Consider the following 23,957-nt stretch of genomic DNA (forward strand, 5'->3'; position numbering starts at 1 on the left):
GACTCTCAAGACCAATTGCTGAGGCCTGAAGTAGTTGATGAGGGCAACTTGTAGAAGCTTTGATGAATGGGTAAATTTTTAAGAGAAGAATAAGGGAAAATTCATAGAGATTATCACTATGGGTTAATGCTTGCAGTAAGTTGCAAAAATCCATCCGTTTTCAAAGTATAATAGTGTCTGGCTGTAGTGTTTTAACACAATATTGTTTGAGGTTAACGGTCAGCCATGTTTTGTCTCCTAGCAGTAAACATTTTATTTGAAGTCATGTCATGAATTACCTTCCTACACTAATGAAATGGATCATTTACATAAAAATCAGAAAAACCCCAAGACCCATATGCTTTTCCGTCTCTGGAGACACAGAAATGACCTCAGTGACAGCCAATTAGAAAATGGAAAGGTGACGGAGGACGCTCTTTATTCCCTGTTTGGAGAGTTTCCAAAATGACTAACATGCTTCTTGGCAGTGCCAGAATACTTTTAAATAGGTGTTATTTCAAAGTGAAGCATAACTGGTATTTTTTTCCATATAGATGGATATCTTAATTGTTTCCAGACGCTTTGCCTCAGACCACTGGCTCTTGTCATATATCCTCGCTATTTATAATCCGTTTTATTTTCTTCTACCCCTGTGTCGCTGACCCCATGGATTTCCTGGGAGCTGCTGTGATCTGTCACGTCATTGCTTATTATCAGACAGTCTCAATCCTCAGAGCATTGAAATATTTTATCATGGCACAGAAGCCATTGGCGCCCGGCCACTGTCACGTTAAATTGCAGCCTGGATTGTCTTTTACCTGCTGACGGTGGCAATTTTACCACTCTCATCCCCCTCCTGGGTCAGGACCCTCTGTGGGCAGCAGATGTGGCGGTTCTGAGGGCCTTACCCTGCCCTCCTCTTGAGCAGTTTTTCAGTTAATATCTCACCAATCAATCGCCCAGGTCCCATTTAGTAGAGCTTGCATGACCTCTTAATTTTTATAAACCTTTTACCCACCTATCCAAGCATCTCACAGTCGAACACCCCCCTCAGACAGGATGAAATGCTTTCAGGATGTGGTCAGCAACACATGGTACATAGAATTTTTTAAAGGATAGAGAATTCTTAAAAAACGACTATACTGCCTGATATTCCTGCCTGGTATTCCCTAAGGAAAGTTCTTTTTTTTTTTTTTACATCTTCTTAACCCTAGAGATACATATACTCATTTTTTAAAATTAATTAATTAATTTATTTTTGGCTGTGTTGGGTCTTCGTTTCTGTGCGAGGGCTTTCTCTAGTGCGGCGAGCGGGAGGCCACGCTTCATCGCGGTGCGCGGGCCTCTCACTGTCGCGGCCTCGCTTGTTGCGGAGCACAGGCTCCAGACGCGCAGGCTCAGTAGTGGTGGCTCACGGGCCTAGTTGCTCCGCGGCATGTGGGATCTTCCCAGACCAGGGCTCGAACCCGTGTCCCCTGCCTTGGCAGGCAGACTCTCAACCACCGCGCCACCAGGGAAGCCCCGAAAGTTCTATTCTTCATGAAGCTAATAATTCTTAAAATGTTGTTAGGTCGGGCTTCCCTGGTGGCGCGGTGGTTGAGAGTCCGCCTGCAGATGCAGGGCACGCGGGTTCGTGCCCCGGTCCGGGAGGATCCCACATGCTGCGGAGCGGCTGGGCCCGTGAGCCGTGGCCGCTGAGCCTGCGCGTCCGGAGCCTGTTCTTCGCGGCGGGAGAGGCCGCGACAGTGAGAGGCCCGCGTGCAGCAGGAAAAAAAAAAAAAGTGTTGTTAGGTCAATGTATTAGTAATCCCTATACACTAAGGGTGGTAGACCCCCAACTTGAGTCTCACGGGATGCACTTAGAATGAAGCGCTTTCCATTGAAACACTCCGTATTTCTGAAAATGCAAGGTCAAATAGTCTATCACACAAATGCAAAAAAAAAAAAAAAGAAAAGTCAGAAAAGCCCCAAAAGTTTCCCCTCTGATCTGTATAACGGAGACCTAAGACTCTCTCCCACCTAACCAATTAAATTTACTAGATAATTATTTGCCTTTTTTTTTTTTTTTTTTTTTTTGCGGTTCGCGGGCCTCTCACTGTTGCGGCCTCTCCGGTTGCGGAGCACAGGCTCCGGACGCGCAGGCTCAGCGGCCATGGCTCACGGGCCCAGCCGCTCCGTGGCATGTGGGATCTTCCCGGACCAGGGCACGAACCCGTGTCCCATGCATCGGCAGGCGGACTCTCAACCACTGCGCCACCAGGGAAGCCCTGCCTCTTTCTTTTAAATCCAGGTAGATCTGGCCAATGAGCACAAGGAACTGTCCCATGTGAAGGTCATCTCAATTCTAAACTGATTCCTGAATTCAGATGGCATCACATAGATGTGTTAGGATAATTGTCTCCTATATGAGATGAGTAAGGCAATGGAGAGAAAGGGTAGAGCCCAGAGCAAAAATCTGAGCTCACTGGGTTTAAATTCTTTCCAGGTTCACATCATTGCTCCTATCCTCACAAGTCTGATACTGCTTTAGCATGGCATCACTTCCTTTATAGGAGCTTAGTGAATATTAATTTCATCCTGCTAGGGAGGCCACCTTTTTTTCTTGAAATAAGGTTCAGAGAATTAGATGAAGCCCATGGATATTTAAAGATGTGTGCAGGGATGAATAGCTCTAGGAAATATGTGATACTGTCCATGGTAGGAATGAGACAAGTGAATATTACTTATAATAGTTTTTTAGGTTAATTTTTTGTTGTTTAAAATCTTATAAGACAACCCACTCATCTGTCCCTTTCCTTATGAAGAAAACTTGTGTAAGGCATTAATAACACAAAATACACTTCTAGCCCAAATGTCTTTTCCTTTTCAATTCTTTCACGATTGCTTCTTCTTTATGTCACTGAATAATACAATTATACATGAATGATTTCTGTACTTCAACCTTCTCCTGTCTGCATGTCATTGAAGTACTATATGAAAAGATCAGAAGATGCTGACTTCCAAGAAATCGGAACATATAAAATAGAGATCAAACAGTTGGTGATGATGATGTCAAAATTAAAATAAAATGTTCTTATACACTATATGGCTCTAAAATGTGATTTCTACTGATTTCTAAATTCTAGAATTCTTCTAATGTATTTATCTTATATACCTGTTTTCAGAAGAAAGTAATTTTTTATGTATTCTCCAAATAATTTCCTGCATTCCTATTTTTCTGCATTGAAGCCAACAGAGGCTTCCCTAAATGAAATAGAGGTTCCAGGAATCATTTCAGAAACTGCATTGGAAGAGATTTTGGAAATCATCTGATGTTCCCAATGCATGCTTTCATCTCCCTGACAGTCCCTGTAAATGGTTTTGTAGCTACTACTTGGACACTTTCAATGACAAAAGCTATTTCATGAAGCAGACCCATCACTAATGGATTACTCCAATTTTTAGAAAGATGCCCCTTTCACTTATAAATCCCCAAATGCCTTTACGTTTCACCTGCCTGTTTTGCTGCCTATTCAGAGATGATCTGAAGCAATATGGGGAACAGAGACCTAGATTCAGTCTCAGCTCCACCACGTATTCTATTCCTCCAAAGTACCATCTATTAAGTACTTCCTGTGTGCTAAACCCTTTACCTGCACTCTTATTTAATTTTCACAAAATGTCTATAAGGGTAGAAAATATTTTTGCTCTATCTTATGATGCAGAAACTGAGGCTTGATAATAATATGTGTAATAATAATATTGATGATGATAGTATTGTTGAATGCCAACTATATGCCAGGTGCTATGCTAGGCCCTTTACACACATTATAAACATTATCAGAATTTAAGTAACTTGCCTATTATCTACCTAGTATCTGAAGCAGCTGGATGTTCAAATTCAGGTCAGATAGTCCAAGGAATCTGGATTTAACTCTTTAAGACTCATTTCTTTGTCTGTTAAATGGGAGTACTATTATTATTTTCCTCACAAAGTTTTCTGAGATTCAAAATGATGGCCTATGAAGCTATCTGGCATTATTGCTTGAAAAGTACTTCCTGCTACATGTTATTTATTCATTTTTTTAAAGACAGTTTTTTAGAAAAACTCTTCCTTCCCCTTTCTCCAGGTTTATATTCTCCAGGCTAAATGTTCCCAGTTCCTTCAATCTTTATTCACGTCATTCAACACGCAGGTATGACAGTCTGCCCTGTTGGAACTTACATTCTAGAGAGGAAACAGACAATAAACAATAAACCTGATAACTAAGTAAATCATCTACTATGTTAGAAGATAGTGAGTGCCATGATGGGGAGGGTGGGTGGGTAAGGCATGCAGGGCAAGTGAAATTAGGAGATGGGGAGTAGGTGGCCATGTAGCCAGCTACCGCCAAACCTAGTGGCTTTAAAGCAGCAATGATGGTGTATCACCTCTCATGGTTTCTGGAGTTCAGAAGTTCTGACAAGACAGAATGGGGATGTCTTACCTCTGCTCCACGATGCCTTGGGCCTCAGCCAGAAGACTTGAAGGGTGGCACCTGGAATCATCTAAAGGCTCATTTACTCACATGTCTGGTAGTTGACACTGGTTGTTCACTGGAGTCCTCAGTTCTTCTCTACATGGCCTTTTCCACATGGCCTGGGCCTTCTCGTGATGTGGAAGCTGAGTGCCAGGGGTGAGAGAGACAGGTAGAAGCCATATTGCTTTTTATGACCTAACCCTGGAGACCATACAACATCATTCCCACCATATTCTGTTGGTCAAGGCAATTTCAGAGTTCTGCTTGGGTCCAAAGGGAAGGAAAATAGGTTCCACCTCTCAATGGAGAAGTGTCAATTTCATGTCATAGAAGAGCATGTGGGAGGGTATACATGTTGTTGCAGCCATCTTACAGTCTGCTGTGGTGTGCAGGGTAGGTTCATTGATAAGGTGTCATTTGAATGAAGATTTAAAGGAGGTAAGGGAGGGAGCCGTATGCCTATCTCTATCTAGGGCAGAACATTCCAGGCTGAAGCAAGAGCCTGTGCAAAGGCCCTGAGGTGGGAGCGTACCAGGAGTATTTGGAGGCTGTTATGGCTGGAGCAGAGTAACTGAAGAAGAGAGTAGTAGGAAAGGTGGTCTGGGAGATATGAGGGAAGATATACGGAAGGCCTTATAGGCCATTGTAGTTACTTTGGCTTTTACTATGAGATGAGAAGCAAAATGGAGGGTCTTGTCTGGTTATGTTTTAAAAGAATCAGTTTGGCAACTGTGTGGAAAATAGATTGGACCAGTGCAGTGGGAGGTGGCAGGGAAGGTAACAGAAGAAGAGAGACAAGTTAGGAGACTACTGCAGTAATCCAGGCAAGAGAGGTTAGTGGCTCAGACCAAGACAATATCAGTAAAGGTGGTGAGAGGGGTTAGATCATAGGTCTATTTCGAAATTACGGCCAACAGATTTCCTAACGGATTGGATGTCTGGTGTGAGAAAAAGAGGAGGCAAAGATGTCTGGGCCATTGTAAGGATGGAATTGCCATTTTCTGAAATAGGGAAAGCTAAAGGCCTACAGCTTTTTAGAGAAAGATCAGGAATTTAGCTTTAGAGATGCAAGTTTATGATACCTATTGGATATCCAAATAGAATCATTTTAGTGTGTTTTTGTTATTGTTTTGTTTTATAATTGAGGTATAATTGACATACAACATTATATTAGCATCAGGTGCACATCGAGATTTGTATATTTGTATAAATTGCAAAGTACTCACCACAATAAGTCTAGTTAACGTCTGTCACCATAGATGTCCTGGCACCTAAAGAAGAAAGTATAAAATAGTAGAAGGATCTCGTCAGTGCTCTGATTGGGCAGGTAAGGTGGGGCTCAGAACCATGACATTTAGCAATCGTGGAGGTCATTCACAGCCTTGACAAGAGCTGTTTCAGAGGAGCTGTGGACCACATGCCTGACTGCAATGAGCTTATAGGCAAAGGGAGGAGATGAACTAGAGAAAGCAAGTATAGACAACACTTTCCATGAGTTTTGCTGCAAAAATGAGCAGGAAACAGAGCAGTAGCTGTCTGGGTAAGAAGAATGAAGAGAAGGGCTTGTGTTTTCTTTTCCGAGGTGGGAGAAATAATAGCATGTTTATATGCCTTTGGGAATGATGCGGTAATACAGTGAAATTGTGATGTTATAGGAAAGAGAGAGGGAGAGAGAGGGGGGAATAGAGCACTGGATTGCTGTTCTTGGGAATGTCCTTCATATACTTTCATTTCAAGGACCCTCACTTCCTCCTCTGCAGGGTCTATGTGGGGAGAGTAAGTGGTCATGGGTAGTAGAGATAAGAAAAAGGAAAAAAAAAGCCAGCAGGCTACTACCTCTTCTGAGCTGCCTTTGAGTGTCACTCCTCTTCTCTGTCTCCACATTTGGACCGGGAACCCACAGCAGCTCCTTGGTCCTTTTGCCAACATCCAAAAGAATCCTAACGTGAATGGATTAAACACCACCTTTCGGTTCCTAGCAGATCATCATCTTTCTAACTCTCCTTTGCCTATAGGCGTCCTGACTTGAAAGCAGTAAGGGGCTGCTGAGCAGAGGCGTGAGTGTCAGAAGAATGCGATGCCCACACCCACCTCTGGAGGAGTCACTGTTTGTTCAGGGAGAGAATCTCATAGAATAAGGAAAACTGCCCAGAGATGCGCCAGACCAGCCGCTGAACAATTCCACTTCACCTTTCATTTTAGAGGGACAGCATCAGGAAGAGTGACAATGAAAGCACGAGAAAACATTACTCCTAGGTTTTTCTTTTTGCTGTTTGGGAAAAGAAAGCATGGTGGAAATCTCCTTTTAGTGTCTTCATTTTTCATCACCCTACAGTAGAGTCACCATAGAGGTCCCTAAGTTTGGCACATGGCATTGGGACTGTGCGGGTATCATTCCGTCACAATCTGTCACTCCTCATGCATCCCATTCCTCTGTATTTCAGTCTTGTGAAATAGATGTTCAGTTTCACAGCTAAGGAAAATTAAGCTTTGAAGTGGTAATTCTCTTTGCTTTATTTGTTCAGTGGCCATTTTGTAGCTCAGGGGATTTGTCAAAAGCACGGCAATTACTGACACAGAATTAAAACTAACCAGTCCAGAGCTTAAGATTCAGATATTAAGATGGAAGTTGGGGGGAAGCGGGTGCAAATGATGCTGATTTAATCTTTTTGGCCTGCTTTGCTTATGACCTGTTATGCAATTGGTAAGAACACAGGATGGATTGTAAGGTTTTGATGTGTAGGATAAAGTCACGGTAGCCCATTTGTTTTAAGCAGCAGCTAAAATGTTTAATAACCTTTGGTAAGGAAATTGGAATTCTTAGAACATGAGTATAGTGTGAAAAACACCAAGAATGAACCCAGAAGTGAGTATGTTACAGTCTGTGAAATGCCCTTGCCTGACTTTCCCTTCTTCTCTATGATAAGATTGTCATGTTTTAGGTGTCGCAGAACACTTGAACGATGGAAGATGTGATGTGAACGATCAATGTTATTAACGATGCGTCACCTTCCCTCTCACCTTTCTGTTTGTGTCCTCTGTCCTCTGACTGTATCGCCCCTTGCACTTGCCCATGAACTGCATTTTGTGGTGAAAGACCACCCTACATAAAAGCCTGTTTTCCACCTGAGCCACGCCTAGTCTCAGAACCCTACACCTTGGCTGGAGTTTATTCTGTTTGGGTGTTATGTTTCTAAAACCGTTTGGTTTGTATTTCCCGTTGTGCTGGGGTGTGTGTTTTTCTTCCACAGTCACGTCCACAGTATGCCTTGAGTGGTCACCACGTGCTTCTTCCTCAGACTGGTTTGGATTTTACAAGGTGTTAGAGTTCCTAAAAAATTCATAAGGTCTCTCACATTTGAGTTTATACCAGAAGTTATGGAATGATTAACCTAATAGGTGCTGTGTATCCCCAAAGATGGCCAGCTTTATTCATGCTTAAGCTGAGTGTTTGTGGAAAACCAACAATTCTTTGTAGATCGCAGCTGCAGGACCGTGCAATGCTGTGGTGTCGCTCTGCCGTGCAAGTGATTGGGCAGCTCCCTGGGTTCACTCGGTTGCAGTCAGGGGCTACCACCAGGCACTCGGAGGAAGAAGAGAGAACCGTTTAGCTGCAGTCAGAATTAGGGGCTTCTTTAAGAGAAGGAACAGAAAGTGACCCTAGCATATCTGATTGTGAATATATACTTTTTGTGAATTGTGAATATACTTTTTCCTTTATTGTCTTTTCCTGAATTTTTCCCTCCAGAGCTGCCCAGAAGTTAAATCTATCTTCTAAAAAGAAGAAACATCGGCCTTCCACTTCTTCTGTCGCCGAGCCACCTCTCTTTGCCACCAGCTTCAGCGGGATTCTGCAGACTTCCCCACCCCCGGCCCCGCCCTGCCTGCTGAGGGCCGTCAACAAGGTGAAGGACACCCCAGGCCTGGGCAAGGTAGGCACCTGTGCCATGTGCCACACTGGCTCTGTGTGTGGGGCTCTGCATCAAAGGCAAGGACGAGAATGAGGGCTCGGTTTGTTTGCTAAAACAAGAAGGTGTCAGGGAGAGAAGGAAAAGAAATGAAAGTCGTTTGGAAGTACTGTAAAATTTTCTTTGGTTACATATACTAGTAGTAAATTAAGACATTCCAATTATTGGAGATGTGGTTTGATTTTGGCAGAAAGAAAACAGCCTTGTGTTGTTTGACAGAACTGTACCCAATTAAAGAAAAGACCCCATAACACAAAAGACAGAGGCAGAGGCAGGAGAGACCAAGAGACACGGTATAGGAATAAGACATGACGATGCTTCATCACTTCCCTGGCACAGTTTCATTGTTCCTCCCCTTCAGAGAAATCCCAAGTTCTACTTTTGAACCAGACCACTGGTGGGATTTCTGGGGAGCATTTTCTGTGTGCCATTCTAGCCAAGAAATGCAATTTTGAATTGTTAGAACTGCTTAGAAAGATATGGGGAACATTATGATGCGATGTAGAAACACCATCACGAGACCTGGCTCAGCTATGTTTGGGGTAACTTCGTTTTTAGATGTCATCTCTTAACTGTCTCTTCTGAGATAAACGTCTGGGTGAAGTAACTTATGGTTTACTCTTCAATGGGTAAATAAGCTGTGACTTATAAAAACATTTAGTCGAAGAAAGCGGTGGCTGTTTTCTTTCTTTTACTTTCCTCAGAAGGAGGATGGTACACACCAACTTGCCAGTTTCCCGCCACCCGCTTAACAGGACTCATTTCGGGAGGTTGCAAGTCTTGCTGAAGGGCATGGCTGCTCAACTGTGTGGACGATTTTACTTATTCAGGTCACTGATTCCCTTTCACCTTGACCCTCAACATGATTCTTCCCGGGTTCACGGTCTTCAGTGGCCTCAGCCTCACCAGTGGTCCTTCTGGAGTTTACCCCACACCCTCCGCCCTTCTTCCTTGGTGCTCTTCTCCCTTTTCTCGATGATTTCTCCTGCCTCCTCCCATACCCTCCCACCCCCTATTTCATCACCCACTGGGAAAGTCCTAACTTGCTAAGTTACTCCTTCCAACAGAGTCTACATTTTAAGATTATGTTGAATAGAGCAATGTTTATTCTAACGGAAAGCATCCAGTCCTGGAATGTTCCATGGCATTGGGCGGGGCTTTCCCAGGCCCAGAGGTAAAGTAGGGGACCAGGCAGCCTGCGAGGGCTGCTCTAGCATCACTGGCCAGGGAGGGAGATGGAGGAAACCACACGAGCAGGAATCATGCAGGTGGGAGTGGCATCCCCGCGGGGGCACACACACTGCGGTCATAGTGGATGGCTGAGAGGCTGCCTTCTAAGGAGGGTGGGTACAAGTAACTGCAGGGCTTTCAAAACTGTAGAAAACAATTGAATTGTGGTAAGGTACACATAACAGAAAATTTACCTTTTGAGCTATTTTTAAGTGTGCGTGGACTTTGGTTTTGCTAAGAGGAGTTTTGGAACTTTGGTACCGGAGCTGAACCGCCCTGGACACAGTGACATCGAATGTCTCCACTGCAGTCTCCTTCTCCTCTCCTGCTCTGAGTGACACCCTACTTCTCTTCTGAGTACATGTGAACCAATATTTAAATGCTGTCGCTCTAAAGAGGTACCAGACTATTAGCCAACCTGTGGTACTCATACACCCCACTACGGCCCTGTCCGGGACACCTTGAAATGAACCACGTAAGAAACTATCTTCCTGCATCTATAACAGTGGCCCAGTCTCTGGTTCCTAAAAGGGTTGATGCAGATACATCTTCAGGTGGGCCTGGTCCCCAAGCCTAGGGTCTTCTGTCCCTTCCTTCCCCCATCCCTTCCCCTCTCACTGGAATTCTGAGACAAAGGGATCAGGGCACCAGTCAGGCACTGAACCAGCAGAAAGACTGTTTCCAGCCAGGGTGACCTGGGACTTGCACGAAAATAATCTGGAAGGCACTGGTCTAATCTTGGTTTCATGATGTACTCTATGTAGGGACCAGTTAGAAGTATAATTATAAGTAAGATAAGCAGCATAAGACCAGGTATAACTACAATTAATATTATAATCATTCACACACTAAAGCTTGCAAATCACACACTTATTTTTTTTTATTATTAATTAATTTATTTTTGCTGTGTTGGGTCTTCGTTTCTGTGCGAGGGCTTTCTCTAGTTGCGGCGAGCGGGGGCCACTCTTCATCGCGGTGCGCGGGCCTCTCACTGTCGCGGCCTCTCTTGTTGCGGAGCACAGGCTCCAGACGCCCAGGCTCAGTAGTTGTGACTCCCGGGCGTAGCTGCTCCGCGGCATGTGGGATCCTCCCAGACCAGGGTTCGAGCCCGCGTCCCTTGCATTAGCAGGCAGACTCTCAACCACTGCGCCACCAGCGAAGCCCACACACTTACTTTTTTAACGTAAAGTACTATCCGTTTCTCTCATTTGCAGTCCGATGTGCTTCTTTCAGTGGGAGAGAAAGGGTGACATTAACCAGCCAGGAATGCGGGAAGCCTGGAGTTTGTCCATGGAAGTGGGGTCACCAGACTGGGTGTCACAGAAGGTGGCAGAAGGTGTGACTTCTGTCTGACGAGTGGCCTCACGGCAGCTGTCCTGCTGAGCATGGGGGTTGGGGCATTGGTGGCGAGAAAGTGACAGTGGGAGGGGGTGTGCTCTCTGGAGGGCAGTGTAATTATATACTTTGACTTGAGGACGTGTGATTGAAGCCAGAGGTCCGCGAGCACACCTCCCATCATGCTTCCTTCTGGTGAGACGTGTGCTTCACAGAAAGCCAGACGGCCTGGCCTTGACTCTGCCACGGAGGCGCCAACCGTCTAAACTTGGTGGAGGCCCATTTCCCAGACTCATGCTTTTCCCACCCCGAGAGTCCACTACAACGAGGCACTGCATTCCTCTTATCCATATGGAAAAATCCCCGTAGGTTTATTTCTGTTGCATAATTTACATGTTAACGTTTCAAAGAAATACAGTGCAGTTTCATATAGAACATAAAAGAACTGGTGCTATATAGAGATCATTACATCTGAAGTAGAAAAGCTTGATTGAAATGCCAAAAGCAACTTAACCTGGGTGGGGTGGGGGGGGCCCTTGAGGCGGGATGGGGAACAAACCCAGCGCAGCTGACGCCACTTCGCCCCACCTCTTATCCTTAACCACCAAGGACTTCCTCGGGAGACCTGAAGACAGGCTTTTGTGGGTTTGTTTAGAGCTCTCCTCTCATTTGTAGACAAGACAACGGAGGCCCCGATTTTCCAGTGCCTTCTGAGTCAAGCCCAGAGGTCAGGACCTGTAAGACATTTTATTCTCTTCCGTCTCACTGGGTGGCCTCTAGATATACATGACCTTTAAAAATCTGAGTGGAGACAAGAATGTAACGGGACCATAATGGTAGCAAAATAAATTGGGAAGCGGTCACCTCCATCCAGTGGAGAAGGACATGTGTCCCTTTTCAGGGTCATGGATGGGAGAGAAAGGGCAGTGACGGGCCATGGTAGACACACAGCGAGTCAGAGGTGCTACACTGACCCCTCCCCTTGTCCCACTGCCGGTGATTTCCAGCAACAACTTCCTCCCTCCCCGCACCCCTTTCTCCACCCAGAGTCATTGCTGGCCCCCAAGTGCATCTTGAGGCAAAAGCTTTTCTGGAGGCCACAGGGATGGAAGAACTTGGGGTAACTTCAGTGCACTTGGAGCTGAATCACAACACGCTCACAACACAGGAAACACCTCAGAATCCCTAGCACCTAGAGCAGTACTTGGCACACAGCAAATATTTATTGAGCATCTTCTATGTGTCAGGCCCTGTGCTGGGCTCTAGGCTTGCCCTGATGGACACACAGGCAGAATGCCTGCCCCGACAGCACTTATAATCTAGTCATTATAACAGTCAGCCTTAGACATCTCACCGACTTGGATCAATATGAAGGACTATTTGACTTAAGGAAAAGTTGGAATCACAGACTTCAAATCATTCTGCCTAACTTTCGAGTTATATAAAGAAGCTATAGTACTAAGTGGTCTTGTAGAGACATTTTAATGAATAGATAAAGATGATTAGTGGATCAAAGCGGCTTAGTCCCTGTTTACATTTCATGAGTTTGGCTTTATGTAAATGATATTTCTAATCTGTTTGAAAATGGTTCCTTCTCCTAAGCCAGTAAAAGCTCTTCATGAAATTTGTTTGCACAATTAATTAACATCCATGTTTAAGGTTCATTTGTTGGTGTGTCAGACCTCTTAGTATTGGATTACAAGCTTCTAGAGCAAAGCATCTTATCTGTTTAACTCACTCAGTATTTAGCTCTGCAGCCCCACCACGGGTGCATAAATGCTTTTAAAGGGGAGAATGGTAATGGCCACAGTCACATTCATGATGATGACAGTTCACCTTGTTAATTCTACTCTTCCTGGCAGTATTCCTGAAGGGAAATACATGAAGCATGAAGGGAAAAGAAGCCTTCTTTTCCTTCATAATCTCCAGGAATGCCTCAAAAAGATGGAATCATCACCACTCAGCCTTTGTTCCCCCAGATATGTTTTGGGAATATAAGAAAACTCATATAGGTGGGTACTAGCAACAAGAGAAGAGACTCTATAGAATTTGAAAAGATCATAAAAATTGGATGAAACGAACATGAATAATTATGGAAAATTGAGCTGGAGACAGGTTGAGGAGGGCTTGTCCTACTCGATTCACTCGGTGAATATCTGTAGACATACTGTGTGCCAGGTACTGCAGGAGGTGCCACTGCTGGGGACAGTACACAGAAGCTGGTTGGCTGCTCTGGGCCACATGCCTGCAAAGGAGTGGGGGGTGTATATCCTGATCTCCATGAACTCTAGGCCCCTGTGAAAATGCCTGCCTGGCGTTCAGCCTCAGCCTTCACTCCTGAGCTACAAATGCTCTTTCCTTCTCCTGGGGACCCCTGCTTATCCCTAGTCTGGGTAGAAGAAGGGTTGTGTGGTATCCGTCACACTGGATCCCCGTCGCCACTCGTGCCCATCCATCTGTGCATTTCCGAAGTGCCTCATTGAGATTTCTCCTCTGTAGACGGTGCAGCCCCAAGGCAGACACTTCTGCGGAGTCCTTGGAGTTGCGATTTAGAAATAGACTTGCTTGTTTGGCTAAATTATCTTTCTTATGCAACAAAGGCTGGAGCCATTATTCTTTTTTCTTCACAGTCCTCGATTTTAAGTCATCTGCCTCTTATGTAGCACTACTTTTCAAACCTGGTAGCAACATATTTTGACCTCTGTTAAAGCATAAAACATATATTCTCTAAATAACATCTCTCCCCGCAACACACATGTACACACACATGTACACACACACACACACACACACTCGCACTCACTCTCACTCACTACTTCGCTCATTTACCAGGTCCTATATTATCTAGGTTTAGTTTAATTCTAGACTTCCACTTATTTGGTAGTAAACTAATAACATGGTAAAAAAATAAATGAACCATGTGTGCTTTTCAGTAGAGATTCTTTCCCTTTACAGATTTCTTAACGTTTTTAGAGCAGAAGTCATTCGATTACTAAACCCTTGTGACACTGTAAGGAAGAAGAAACCAAGATAACTGTTCAATTTATGTTCTCATTACAAGAGGAAAACAATAAGATAGAAAAATTAGATTAAAATAAGATTTTTTTAAGGTACAAATGTAGCTCTTATTCATTTTTTCAACAAGTAGAAATGGCCGATGTAGCTCTCTTGTTCAGGAAATGATGCCAGGTTATACCAAGGAGAAAATTTCATGCCTTCCAGCCCACCAAGGTCCGGGTTATTTAAATAGTATGCAAATTATCAAATTCCTCATTATCATTTCTACCATTCCTCATCCTGAAGCTTTATCAGAGAGAAAAGATTTGAGTCAGTCTGTAACATTCATTTCAAGTATTCTAATGTGATGGAAAATTCTCGATCCCACTACTCACCAGTGATTACTCCCACCTTACACACGCCAGACAGCAGAAAGGAATCATGAGCTTTCTATTTTGGTGTGCTTTGGGGGGTGGGGAGAAATAGACTGCGTAAATAATACATGCACATTCATCAGGATAGCTGGCCTGATAGCTTTGAAAATTGAATTGTTAGCTCTTCTGGGAAATAAACTCATGTGACCTTCCAGTCCCTAATTGCAGTTCTTTTCTGTGCTCGGTTGGTTGTGGTTGACTCGGCTAAGCTCCTGTAGTTAGAGTTTGGTTTTTTTCTCCTTCCTTTCTTTCTTATTTTGACCCTTCCTCCAACCTGCATCTCCAGAGAAAGGAGACTTAGGGAAAATGTTCTGACTCAAGGGAAAATGTTCTGACTCATTAATCTTCGCGGTTTCTTCTCCCCCCACCCACGCCGCCGTGTATGCAGAGGTGCACGCACCTGTCCTAGAGCCCGCCCCCCTCCGCCGCACATGCGCAGCATGATGCTCCGCTACCGGAAACCGGAGCTCAGGAACTGCAGGTGCCGCTGCCCAGAGCGCTGCTTCTCGAGCCTGACTGCGCCGCTAAGTGATGGGGAGAGAGTTTTTTCTACACCCCCTGCCATGCCACTCTTGAATTTAGCAGGCTCATTCTTGCAAAGACGGGGAAGTATTAGGAAGATGTTCTCCATTAAAGGCCACTGGACAGAAAAGTCGTGGTAAACCACGTGTAAAAGAAAGCACGGCGGCCATTGTTGTTCTTCATTATTAACATGACTGCCTTTAAGACAGCTGACCAAGTTGTATGGATATAATTTTCTGTTGGCTTCATTATTAGGTCGAGAACGAGAAGGGTAAGGAGTTTAATTACATCAGATTTCTGATAGGATGGCACATTATATATAAAATACTCGTTTTCTGGTTTTCTTTGCCTGAAATATCTACACAGAGCAAACTGTATGAAAGGACTCTTGGGTAAGCAGGGAGGAAGTTTGTACCCTTTCAATGCCAGATTACATAAAGGAGACCCAAAAAACGTTGAGTATTTTAACGTTAAGTCTATTTAGTACTAGGCATCCTAACTGGGCATTCAGCACTGTGTAGTGCTGAATGCTAGAGCTGCATGATGGAGCTGTTGTAATGAGGCAGAAACACCAAGAGCATCTAAAGGACAAGACCCTAGTGGTCCTTGGCCCTGCTTACTCCTCAGCATCCGAGTTGCCCTGGGAGGGTGACATCGGGGAGATGCTGCTGCCTAGTGCTGGCACTGTGGCGATGTGTAAGCACCATCAACATCCCTCACTGAGAAGTTTTCCCAAAGACCATCTTGTCCAGTCCTCCCACTGTGCATAGGAAGAAACTGAGGCCCAGCAAGATGAAGTAACTTGTCAACCCATTTTTGTGGGAGAAGACAAAAATTTAAGCTTTGGGGTGTGAAAGATCATGAAAGTCATGAAGACTTTAAGGCAGAATTTGAGTGATTCTTAAGCTTTTCCCCCTTTATGTGACTTTCAGCTTCAATTCTAAGACTCTATTTTTTTAGGTAGTAAGTGGAACTGATAGGGAGGGGTGTGTGTGTGTGTGTGTGTGTGTGTGTGTGTGTGTATGCACACACATGCACATACTTGTGTGGAAGGAGGTGGAAGGTGATTTTTCTAAAGGGGCTTTTTAAAGGCTATAAACCTTTACCATAATTGGAGGATAGGTTTGGGGCCTCCCTGAATACCTGTAATCCCTAATTAGCATCCTGACTTATGGAATGAAAACACGAGATAAAATGAGGGAATTCTCTCTGGAATCAATGCCACTTTCTCAATTAAACAAAGGGCAATAAGATGGATGATAATGCCAGAATAGGGCTTTTGATCATTCTTTGTCCAAAAACCACATTTTAGTCAGGCTCAGCACAATTAGACAATTACTGATATCAAGAGTATGGGAACAGTAGGTATATTTTAAGCTAACATTTCTAACATCTTATCTTTCTGCGTCTTTCTCTTGCTGATGGCTGAAAGAGAAGTTAATCATGATTTGCTATAATTATCCCATTAAAATGGGATTGATAGTAATGTTTTATTTTTAAAAAATGGTGAGTCCAAACTGCTGAGTTAATTAGAAAGTTGTCCTTTGTGCCTCAGAGTAGGAAACGCTCTTCTTGCCTACTCAATGACTAGCATAGCAAAACATTTGAATTCCTTTCTAATGCTTCACTGAACTAAAATGTATCATTATGGAGGGGGAAAATCGTTCTGATACATTCTTAAAAGCAAAACATATTTTGCTTAGATTATTAAATAGTGTCTGAAATAAAAAGCCTCTAGCTCCTGACAGCCACAACATAAGACTCCCTACGTCCTCTCATATTGCTTTACAAGTTCAGGTTAGCTCTGTTCTGTGATGCTGTCTTCGTCCGTTCCAGCTACTATCACAAAAATACCATAGACTGGGTGACTGAAACAACAAACACTTATTTCTCTCAATTCTGAAGGCTGAGCAGTCCAGGGTCAAGGTTCTGGCAGATCTGGTGTTTGACGAGAGCTCTCTTCCTGATTTGCAGACAGTCACCTTCTTGTTGTATTTCACATGGTAGAGAGCAGAGAGAGAGCACAAGCAAGCTCTCCTGTCTCTTCTTCTAAGGACACTAATCCCATTCATGAGGGTGCCACCCTGATGACCTAATCACCTCCCAAAGGCCCCACCTCCAAATACCATCACCTTGTGGGTTAGGATTTCAATATATGAATTAGGAACAGGTGAACAAGCATATGGTCCACAAACCAACCTCTAAGTTCCAGCATTGAATCTGAGTATTTGACTTTCTAGATGAAACAACAGAAATAGAACCGTGGCAGTAGCATTTAGTGCTAGGGACAAAATTCCTTCCAAGTTTCTTTTCCTGTTCCCTTGGTCTTGCCTGTGTGTTCCATGCTATAGCCAACTATTCAGATAGAAATTTTGTTTATTTGCTGCTTAGCTGAGATCTCCTTACCACCAGCAACGAGTATTTGGTGGATTCATTAGTGGAGCAGTGTACCAGCTGTAGCGAATCAAATCGTGAACTTGATCTGTTCCTTGTTTTAAGTATTTTGAGAAAACGTTTTGCCATATTTGTACCAGAAGGTTTTCAGTGAAGGGCAAAGTTTTAAAAACCCAATCAGTAAAATACTCCCTGCACTGTGTCATGTAAAGCAGTGGAAAGTTAAAAATCACAGGAAATGGGAAGATCAGAGAGCAGGATTGTTGGTCTGCCTTCCCCCACTCCGTCCCCCATTCTATAGAACACGGTAGAAGTAGCACCCTACAGGGGCCCCAAAGGACTCGAGGGCGAATAAAACGCCATTCAGACTACCACCAGCTACACGGCTCTGAAATCAGGCTGTCTGCTCTGGTTCTAAGTGCAAGTGGCCAGAGCCTGGGCAGGAAGGGCACCAGAAAACTTGCTCTTGTCTAGAGGTCCTGCTGTTTCTCTGCTCAGCTTCTGCTTGGCTGGTTCCTGCCCATCCCAGGGATATCTGCAGAAATGCCACTTCCTGGAGGAAGATTTCCCTGGTTAGGTGCCCCATTACGTGTTTTCATAGCACCCAAAGTTTCTCTTCGTTGCATTCATCACCCTATAGATAACTGATCTCTATAGTTCCATGTTTAGTGGGTCTCTTTTTGGCCGTAAGCTTCATGAAAGCAGGGCTATGTCTCTCTCGCCCCACTTTGAATCCTACCCAGGTGCTCAGTAAATAGTAGGTGTATTAGGGCTCTCTAGAGAAGCAGAACCAACAGGATGCATGCGCGCGCGCGCGCGTGTGTGTGTGTGTGTGTGTGTGTGGAGAAGAGAGAGAGAGAACACACAATCATGGAGGCTGGCAAGTCCAAAATGTGTGGGAAGGCCGGCAGGCTGGAGACCCAGGGGAGAATCTGCTGGCAGAATTCCCTTTTCTTCCAGGGAGGTCAGTCTTTTTCTATTAAGACCTTCAACTGCTTGGATGAGGCCCGTTCACGTTATGGATGGTCATCTGCTTTACTCAAAGTCTGCTGATTTAAATATTAATCTCATCTAAAAAATACCTTCACAGAAACATCTAGAATAACACTTGACCAAATATCCGGGTACTGTGGCCCAGCCAAATGGCCACAAAAAATTAGCCATCATACTAGGTGAATGAATGGATGGATGGAATCATGATCTGGGTCTCCATTCTGCAATGATGATCCTTTACATCTGTGTAAGGCTTGTGGCTTACACTTCCCTTCATCCGTATTGTCTCTCTCCATCTTTCATACAGTTCTAAGAGGTGGGCAGTAGGGGGCAGGAGGGAGTGTTAGGTCCTCCTGATGGACGAGATTCAGAGAAGGTAAGACACTTCCCAGAGGCGTCACAGCTTTTCAGAGTGGATGGGAACACCCTACATCTTTGTTTCCAGTATTCTTTTCCTGATCTTGTACAACATATATTGGCCATTTCTTTGTGCCACTGAAACACCATTCTGAGTGTTTCACAGGTATTAACTTATTAAATCCTCATTGCGAGTCTGTGGGAAGGGTCTGTTATAATCACCCCCATTTTACATCGGAGGAAGCTGAAATAGATATGAGGAATCTGCCCGAGTTTGCATGCCTGGTCCGTGGTGGGGCTGGCTTATATATACGAGCCCTGGTTCTGGGACTTGTTCTCTGGATGGCTACATGATGCCATCTCTCTACACACTTCATATGTAGTCATTTGGCTTCAGCAAAGACCCGGTAAGCAGACGTCCCTGGCTGTCATGGGGCAGCTGCGTTTGCAAGGTGGTGAACATGGACGAGGCAGGCACCAGGGCATCCTCTTCTGCTGCCAGCATCCTGCCGCTGTCCTCTCCACTCGTCATCTCAGAGAGCTTTGTAACTGTCCCTGTGGTGTTTTAGCCCTTGTATTGAAAGCTCTGATGGTTTGGATTGTCTTGTGTGGCTCCTATTTCCATGCAGTAAGCAAGCCAGTGAAAGTAAACTAATGTTCAAAATGATTGTTAAAAAGCCAAAGCAAACTGGAAAATGTCCTGAATTCCATGAGAGAAAAGTCCATTGTACTTTAGCCGTATTCCAGAATGACAACAACTCTGGGTCAGAGCTGGGTGGGACAGGACCCCTGGCGCTGACTTAACAGTGAATCTCATACTACACTATATTGAGCCATGTGAGTGATTGAGTCCCATGAAAATTCTGTGTCTAGAACACTAGCTCAGTGCCGATAGCAATGTTTGAATGTTGACTTCTGTTTCAGGAGGTACGTTGTAGGTATTTATTGAGCAGTGGTCTGTGGAGACAGTGCTGGGAGAGGCAGCACACCCTGAACCCATCCTGCCTGCCCTCCCTGTCTGGCTTCTGCTCTTAATTTTCTCTCATAATGGACCACTCTCTCCCGTATCCACACCCACCCCCTCTTCCAGAGCCGGCTAAGTGCCTGCTTTCATCAGCATCCCATATCTATTCCCCAAGCCGGCTCCCCGGATCCTCTGATGTTTTGTACCATGTACTTCCCCTAGCCCAGATTCTGCTCATTAACCATTTACTGCTTTATATTGCTCTCATTGTTTTATGGGTATAATTTATCTCCTCCACTGAATGTTTAGTCGTGAGAGTGGGGATCTTGGTTGATACTGCTTTCATATCCCCACAGATGCTTAGCCATATAACAGGCAGATAGAACTTCCGGCACTGAAAGACATTAAAGTATAGAGTATAACGGTCATTTTACGATTATTTTTCCTGCTTTTGCCTACGCCATCCCTCACTCGTTTATCCATCATCCATCCATGCGTGTGTCTGTCCATTGGTTCATTCATAAGGCAGGTATGATGTACCTGCTCTGTGTCGGTCACTTTGGGAATACACAGATGAGTTCAAAATGGTCTCTGTCCTTAAGGATCCCCCACATTGCGATTTGGAAGAGTTAAAAATCATTCTTTAGGTAAACAACTCAAACTAAAAATACCTGTTAATGTTATCATCATTCATGAGGCTGAAATTTGTACAAGATAATTGGCTTCCTGGTGAGTTTTGTCCCTTTTTACTGAATACACTGTCATCTTCCTAAAGTATTCAGATTGCACTGTAATGACAACCGATAGTGCAGCAGGCGGGGAAGGATGTACTTTTGTTTCGTTTTTAACACTTTGATATACTACCTGCAGTTTCGCTGCGATTAGTTCGTATGAATGAATCACAGTGGCGTGCAGAGCGTTTGTGTTCCTGCAGACTCTCTTAAAAGAACTCATGTGTCCTTTACTTACAGATAGAATTCCCCTGAAAGTACGTGATAAGGAAGTTGTACTCGTCCTCTCTGAGGTGGGCTGAAGCAAGGGGCTTTGTTCAAGGTCGTAGAGAAAGCCGTCTACCATCCTGGGTTATGTTCCTCCATTGCCTCTGCATTCTCCATTCTGCTTTTCTCACCGAGGGAGCCGCTTCCGACCTTTCAAAGTTCCCATGTTGCCTGGTTTCTTTTGAGAATGCTCCTGTTAAGATATGAGACTAACATCGATGATCGGTGAGATTCTGAAGTTATCTCGAAAAATATGTGTACTCGCTGGTGGTATAGTCTGGAGTGGGGATGAGCAGAGGGGACTAAAGGAGAATGAGAGGGGTTTGTATTAATTAGAAGTCTTTTTAGTTTCAGGCAACAGAAACTCAAACTGTCAGGAATGGGAGATGACTGGAGGGATGTTGGTGACTATGGCCCCAGACCCGGGAAAGTCAGGAAGGCCTGGAGCTGGGTCCACTGAGGATCCAGGACTGTCTTTCTCTCTCTGCCTCTCATTTGTGCTTCCTCCACATTTTGGCTTCATTCTTCAGTTCAGACCAGCCTTGGCCCTCACACAGCTGCTGACGGCTCTAAAGCATCATTATCTTATAGCTCCCACCAGCAGACCCCACACACTCCTGTGACCCTAAGCTCAAAATTCCAGAGAAGGGCTGGAGTTGGCCCTGATTGGGTGTGGGGTGTAAAAAAGTGTCTGCTCCCATCGGCATATCAGGATTGGAGTGGACAGGTGTATGTCCGAGTAGAAGGAGATGCTGCCCCACAGCAGACAAAGGAAAGCCATCCTCTGCACTTTCAGAGGATTTGCAGGAAGGTTCAGTGAGCATTTAGGAAGAAAGACTAATGTAGGGGATGACGTACCTCAAATTCAGATGCGACCCAGTCAGTAGTTACTGAACTTTTGAAATAAGGGTTTCTTTGGGAGTTCATTTAGTGGACCACTCATTTAGCGGTTTCTGGGGAAGAGTGACATGCATATTCAAGAGAGCTTAGAGAAAACAGAAAACAGGCATAAGCTCAGAGAGTGAAGTGGGGAGAAGTGCATGGGGAAGAAAATCTGAGACCTTGGAGACCTCAGAGGAGGACCTCAGCATCTCTGTGGCAGGTGAGCACTGACAGTCTTGTGGTTCTCTCTGAAGAGACAGAGATGCAGCCCCGAGTCAGGGCTGCAGCTTGCAGGCGGCATTGATCCCAGATGAATGGTCTTACATCTGCCAGTTAATGCTGGCCGCAACCTGCTTACTCCGTAGAGCAAGGATTGCACAAAAATGCCCAAATTTTAGCACATTAATCTTCATCAAAATGATTTATTTCTCTCTCTACCCCACTCCCACTGTGGCTCCCCACAGCCATCCCATTTCCCTAGTAGTGTGGAACTCACTGCCAGAAGGATGCACTCTCCCAAATTAACCCCATCTAGAAGTTACACTGTGAAACGTACACCTGGAGGGAGGCTGTAAGTGACATCTGTCTCAATCTAGGCCATGGTCTAACTCCCAAGAAACACTCATTCAACAAACACTCCTGACTGCCTACTTAAAAGTACCAGGCATTGTGTGGAAGACACCAGCTATGTAATAGAGCAAACACAGATAGAGGTTTTTTTCTTTTTTAATTTTAGGTTTCCAGAATTTTCCAAATATCTTGGATAGTATCAATAATATGTGTTCATATATATTCATCTTTAGTTAGCAGAAAATCTGAACAGATTGGTAGATTTTAAGTGGCCTTGAATTGGCAGTCTAAGAGAGAGTCCAGATCTCTTTGCAGAGGGGTAGCCAAAAGGAAGCTCTCAGCATCTTCACTTTCTCCATTGTCATCACCACCAGCAGTGCGATGAGTTAATGAAGTTGAATGCAGTGCAGTGGAAGGAACATGGATTAGAGATGTGCGTCAGAATCCCAGCTGTCTTCCTTCATTTGCTGTGTGGCCTGAGGGACTTTCTTAGTCTGTTCAGGTTGCTATAACAAAATACCACAGACTGGGTAGCTTATAAGTGACAGAAATTTTTTTCTCATGGTTCTGGAGGCTGGAAGTCTAAGATCAGGGTACCAGCATGGTCCGGTGAGGGCCCTCTTCTAGGCTGCAGGCTTCTCATGGTATCCTTAACTTGGCAGAAAGGTCAAGGGAGCTCTCTGGGGCTTCTTTTATAAGCGCATTAATCTCATTCATGGGGGGGTCCACCCTCACAACGTAATTACCTCCCAAAGGTCCCACCTCCTAATAGCATCATCTTTGGGGGTTAGGATTTCAACATATACATTTGGGGGGAACACAGACATTCCGACCATAGCAGGAAGGGTTCTCTGGGTCTTAAGCTCATTATTTGCAGAGGGGGGAAAATAATTATACTTTGTCACAAGGTAATAGCAAGTCTGCAACAACTGTGCTTGAGGAAACAAGGCCTGCAGCTAGATTTGGACTGTGGGAAAGCCTCTTCTCGTGGTCCCGTGGAGCTCAGGGCGTGGTGGGATGTTCCAGACCAAGAAAGGTTGGGACTGAGACTTCCAGTGATCCATCGGTGTGGAAGCTTTAGGTGGGCTGTTCACGAGATGGCTATGGGAGATGTGAGTTCAGGTCTCAACTTGGATTTAAACCTATCAGGGGAAGAGGCACAGGTGAGATACAGGTATTTTTGGGGAAAGGTCCAGATTGAGGCCAATCTCGGAGAATGTCCATCCAACCAGAAGTGAGATATTTAGTCAACAGCCCTCCAAGGTTGAGGGGGAAAGGGGGTGACATTGAGGGGAATAACACTGGGTTTCAGGGACAAGAAATCCATCTTGGATACTAAGAAGGCCCTTGATTCTTAGAAAACTAGCGTCCTAGGATCACAGCCAGAGCAGCCTGGAATGAATGACCAACCATCTAGATGCAGGGCCAGCGGGTGACCACCTGCAGCTTCTTGGGGTCCTCTTGTGAAGGACAAGAGTGATTCCTGGGCCCACAGGGGACTGAACCTGGATTGTGTCAACGGCTACCCAAATTCTCCACCCCACTCCTGTCCAGCTGATCACATGGCTTCCCTTTTAAGCTCACCCTTGCCCTCAGCTGAAAATCCAACACACTCAGCCGGGGGCTGCCTGGGGCTACTCCAGCCCTCCAGCCTGACCTTTCCCTGCTGGCCCCTTTGCACCCCAGTGAATGGTTTTCAGTCCTGCAAGGAGGGTTCTTCCTCTCACTTCCAGGCCTTTGGACCTGCTCCCACATCTTCCTCCTTGGTTCTTAACTCATCTTTCTTCTTCAGGCTTGAATTTGGGCGTTATTCTCCCCCGGAAGTTTCCCTTGGG

General features: G+C 44.8%; 1 protein-coding gene across 2 annotated transcripts in view; it reads left to right on the forward strand.

Annotated features, from left to right (window-relative positions):
• The window catches only part of KIF26B (kinesin family member 26B), a 500,879-nt gene that overhangs the window by 333,156 nt on the left and 143,766 nt on the right, over positions 1–23,957 (forward strand). For both annotated transcript variants that reach the window (XM_049713434.1, XM_049713437.1), the window contains one exon: positions 8,227–8,410. In XM_049713434.1, the coding sequence (XP_049569391.1) occupies positions 8,227–8,410 (184 nt within the window). The remainder of the gene's footprint in view (positions 1–8,226; positions 8,411–23,957) is intronic.

This window comes from Orcinus orca, chromosome 1, assembly GCF_937001465.1.
Source record: "Orcinus orca chromosome 1, mOrcOrc1.1, whole genome shotgun sequence".
Classification (NCBI taxonomy): Eukaryota; Metazoa; Chordata; class Mammalia; order Artiodactyla; family Delphinidae; genus Orcinus; species Orcinus orca.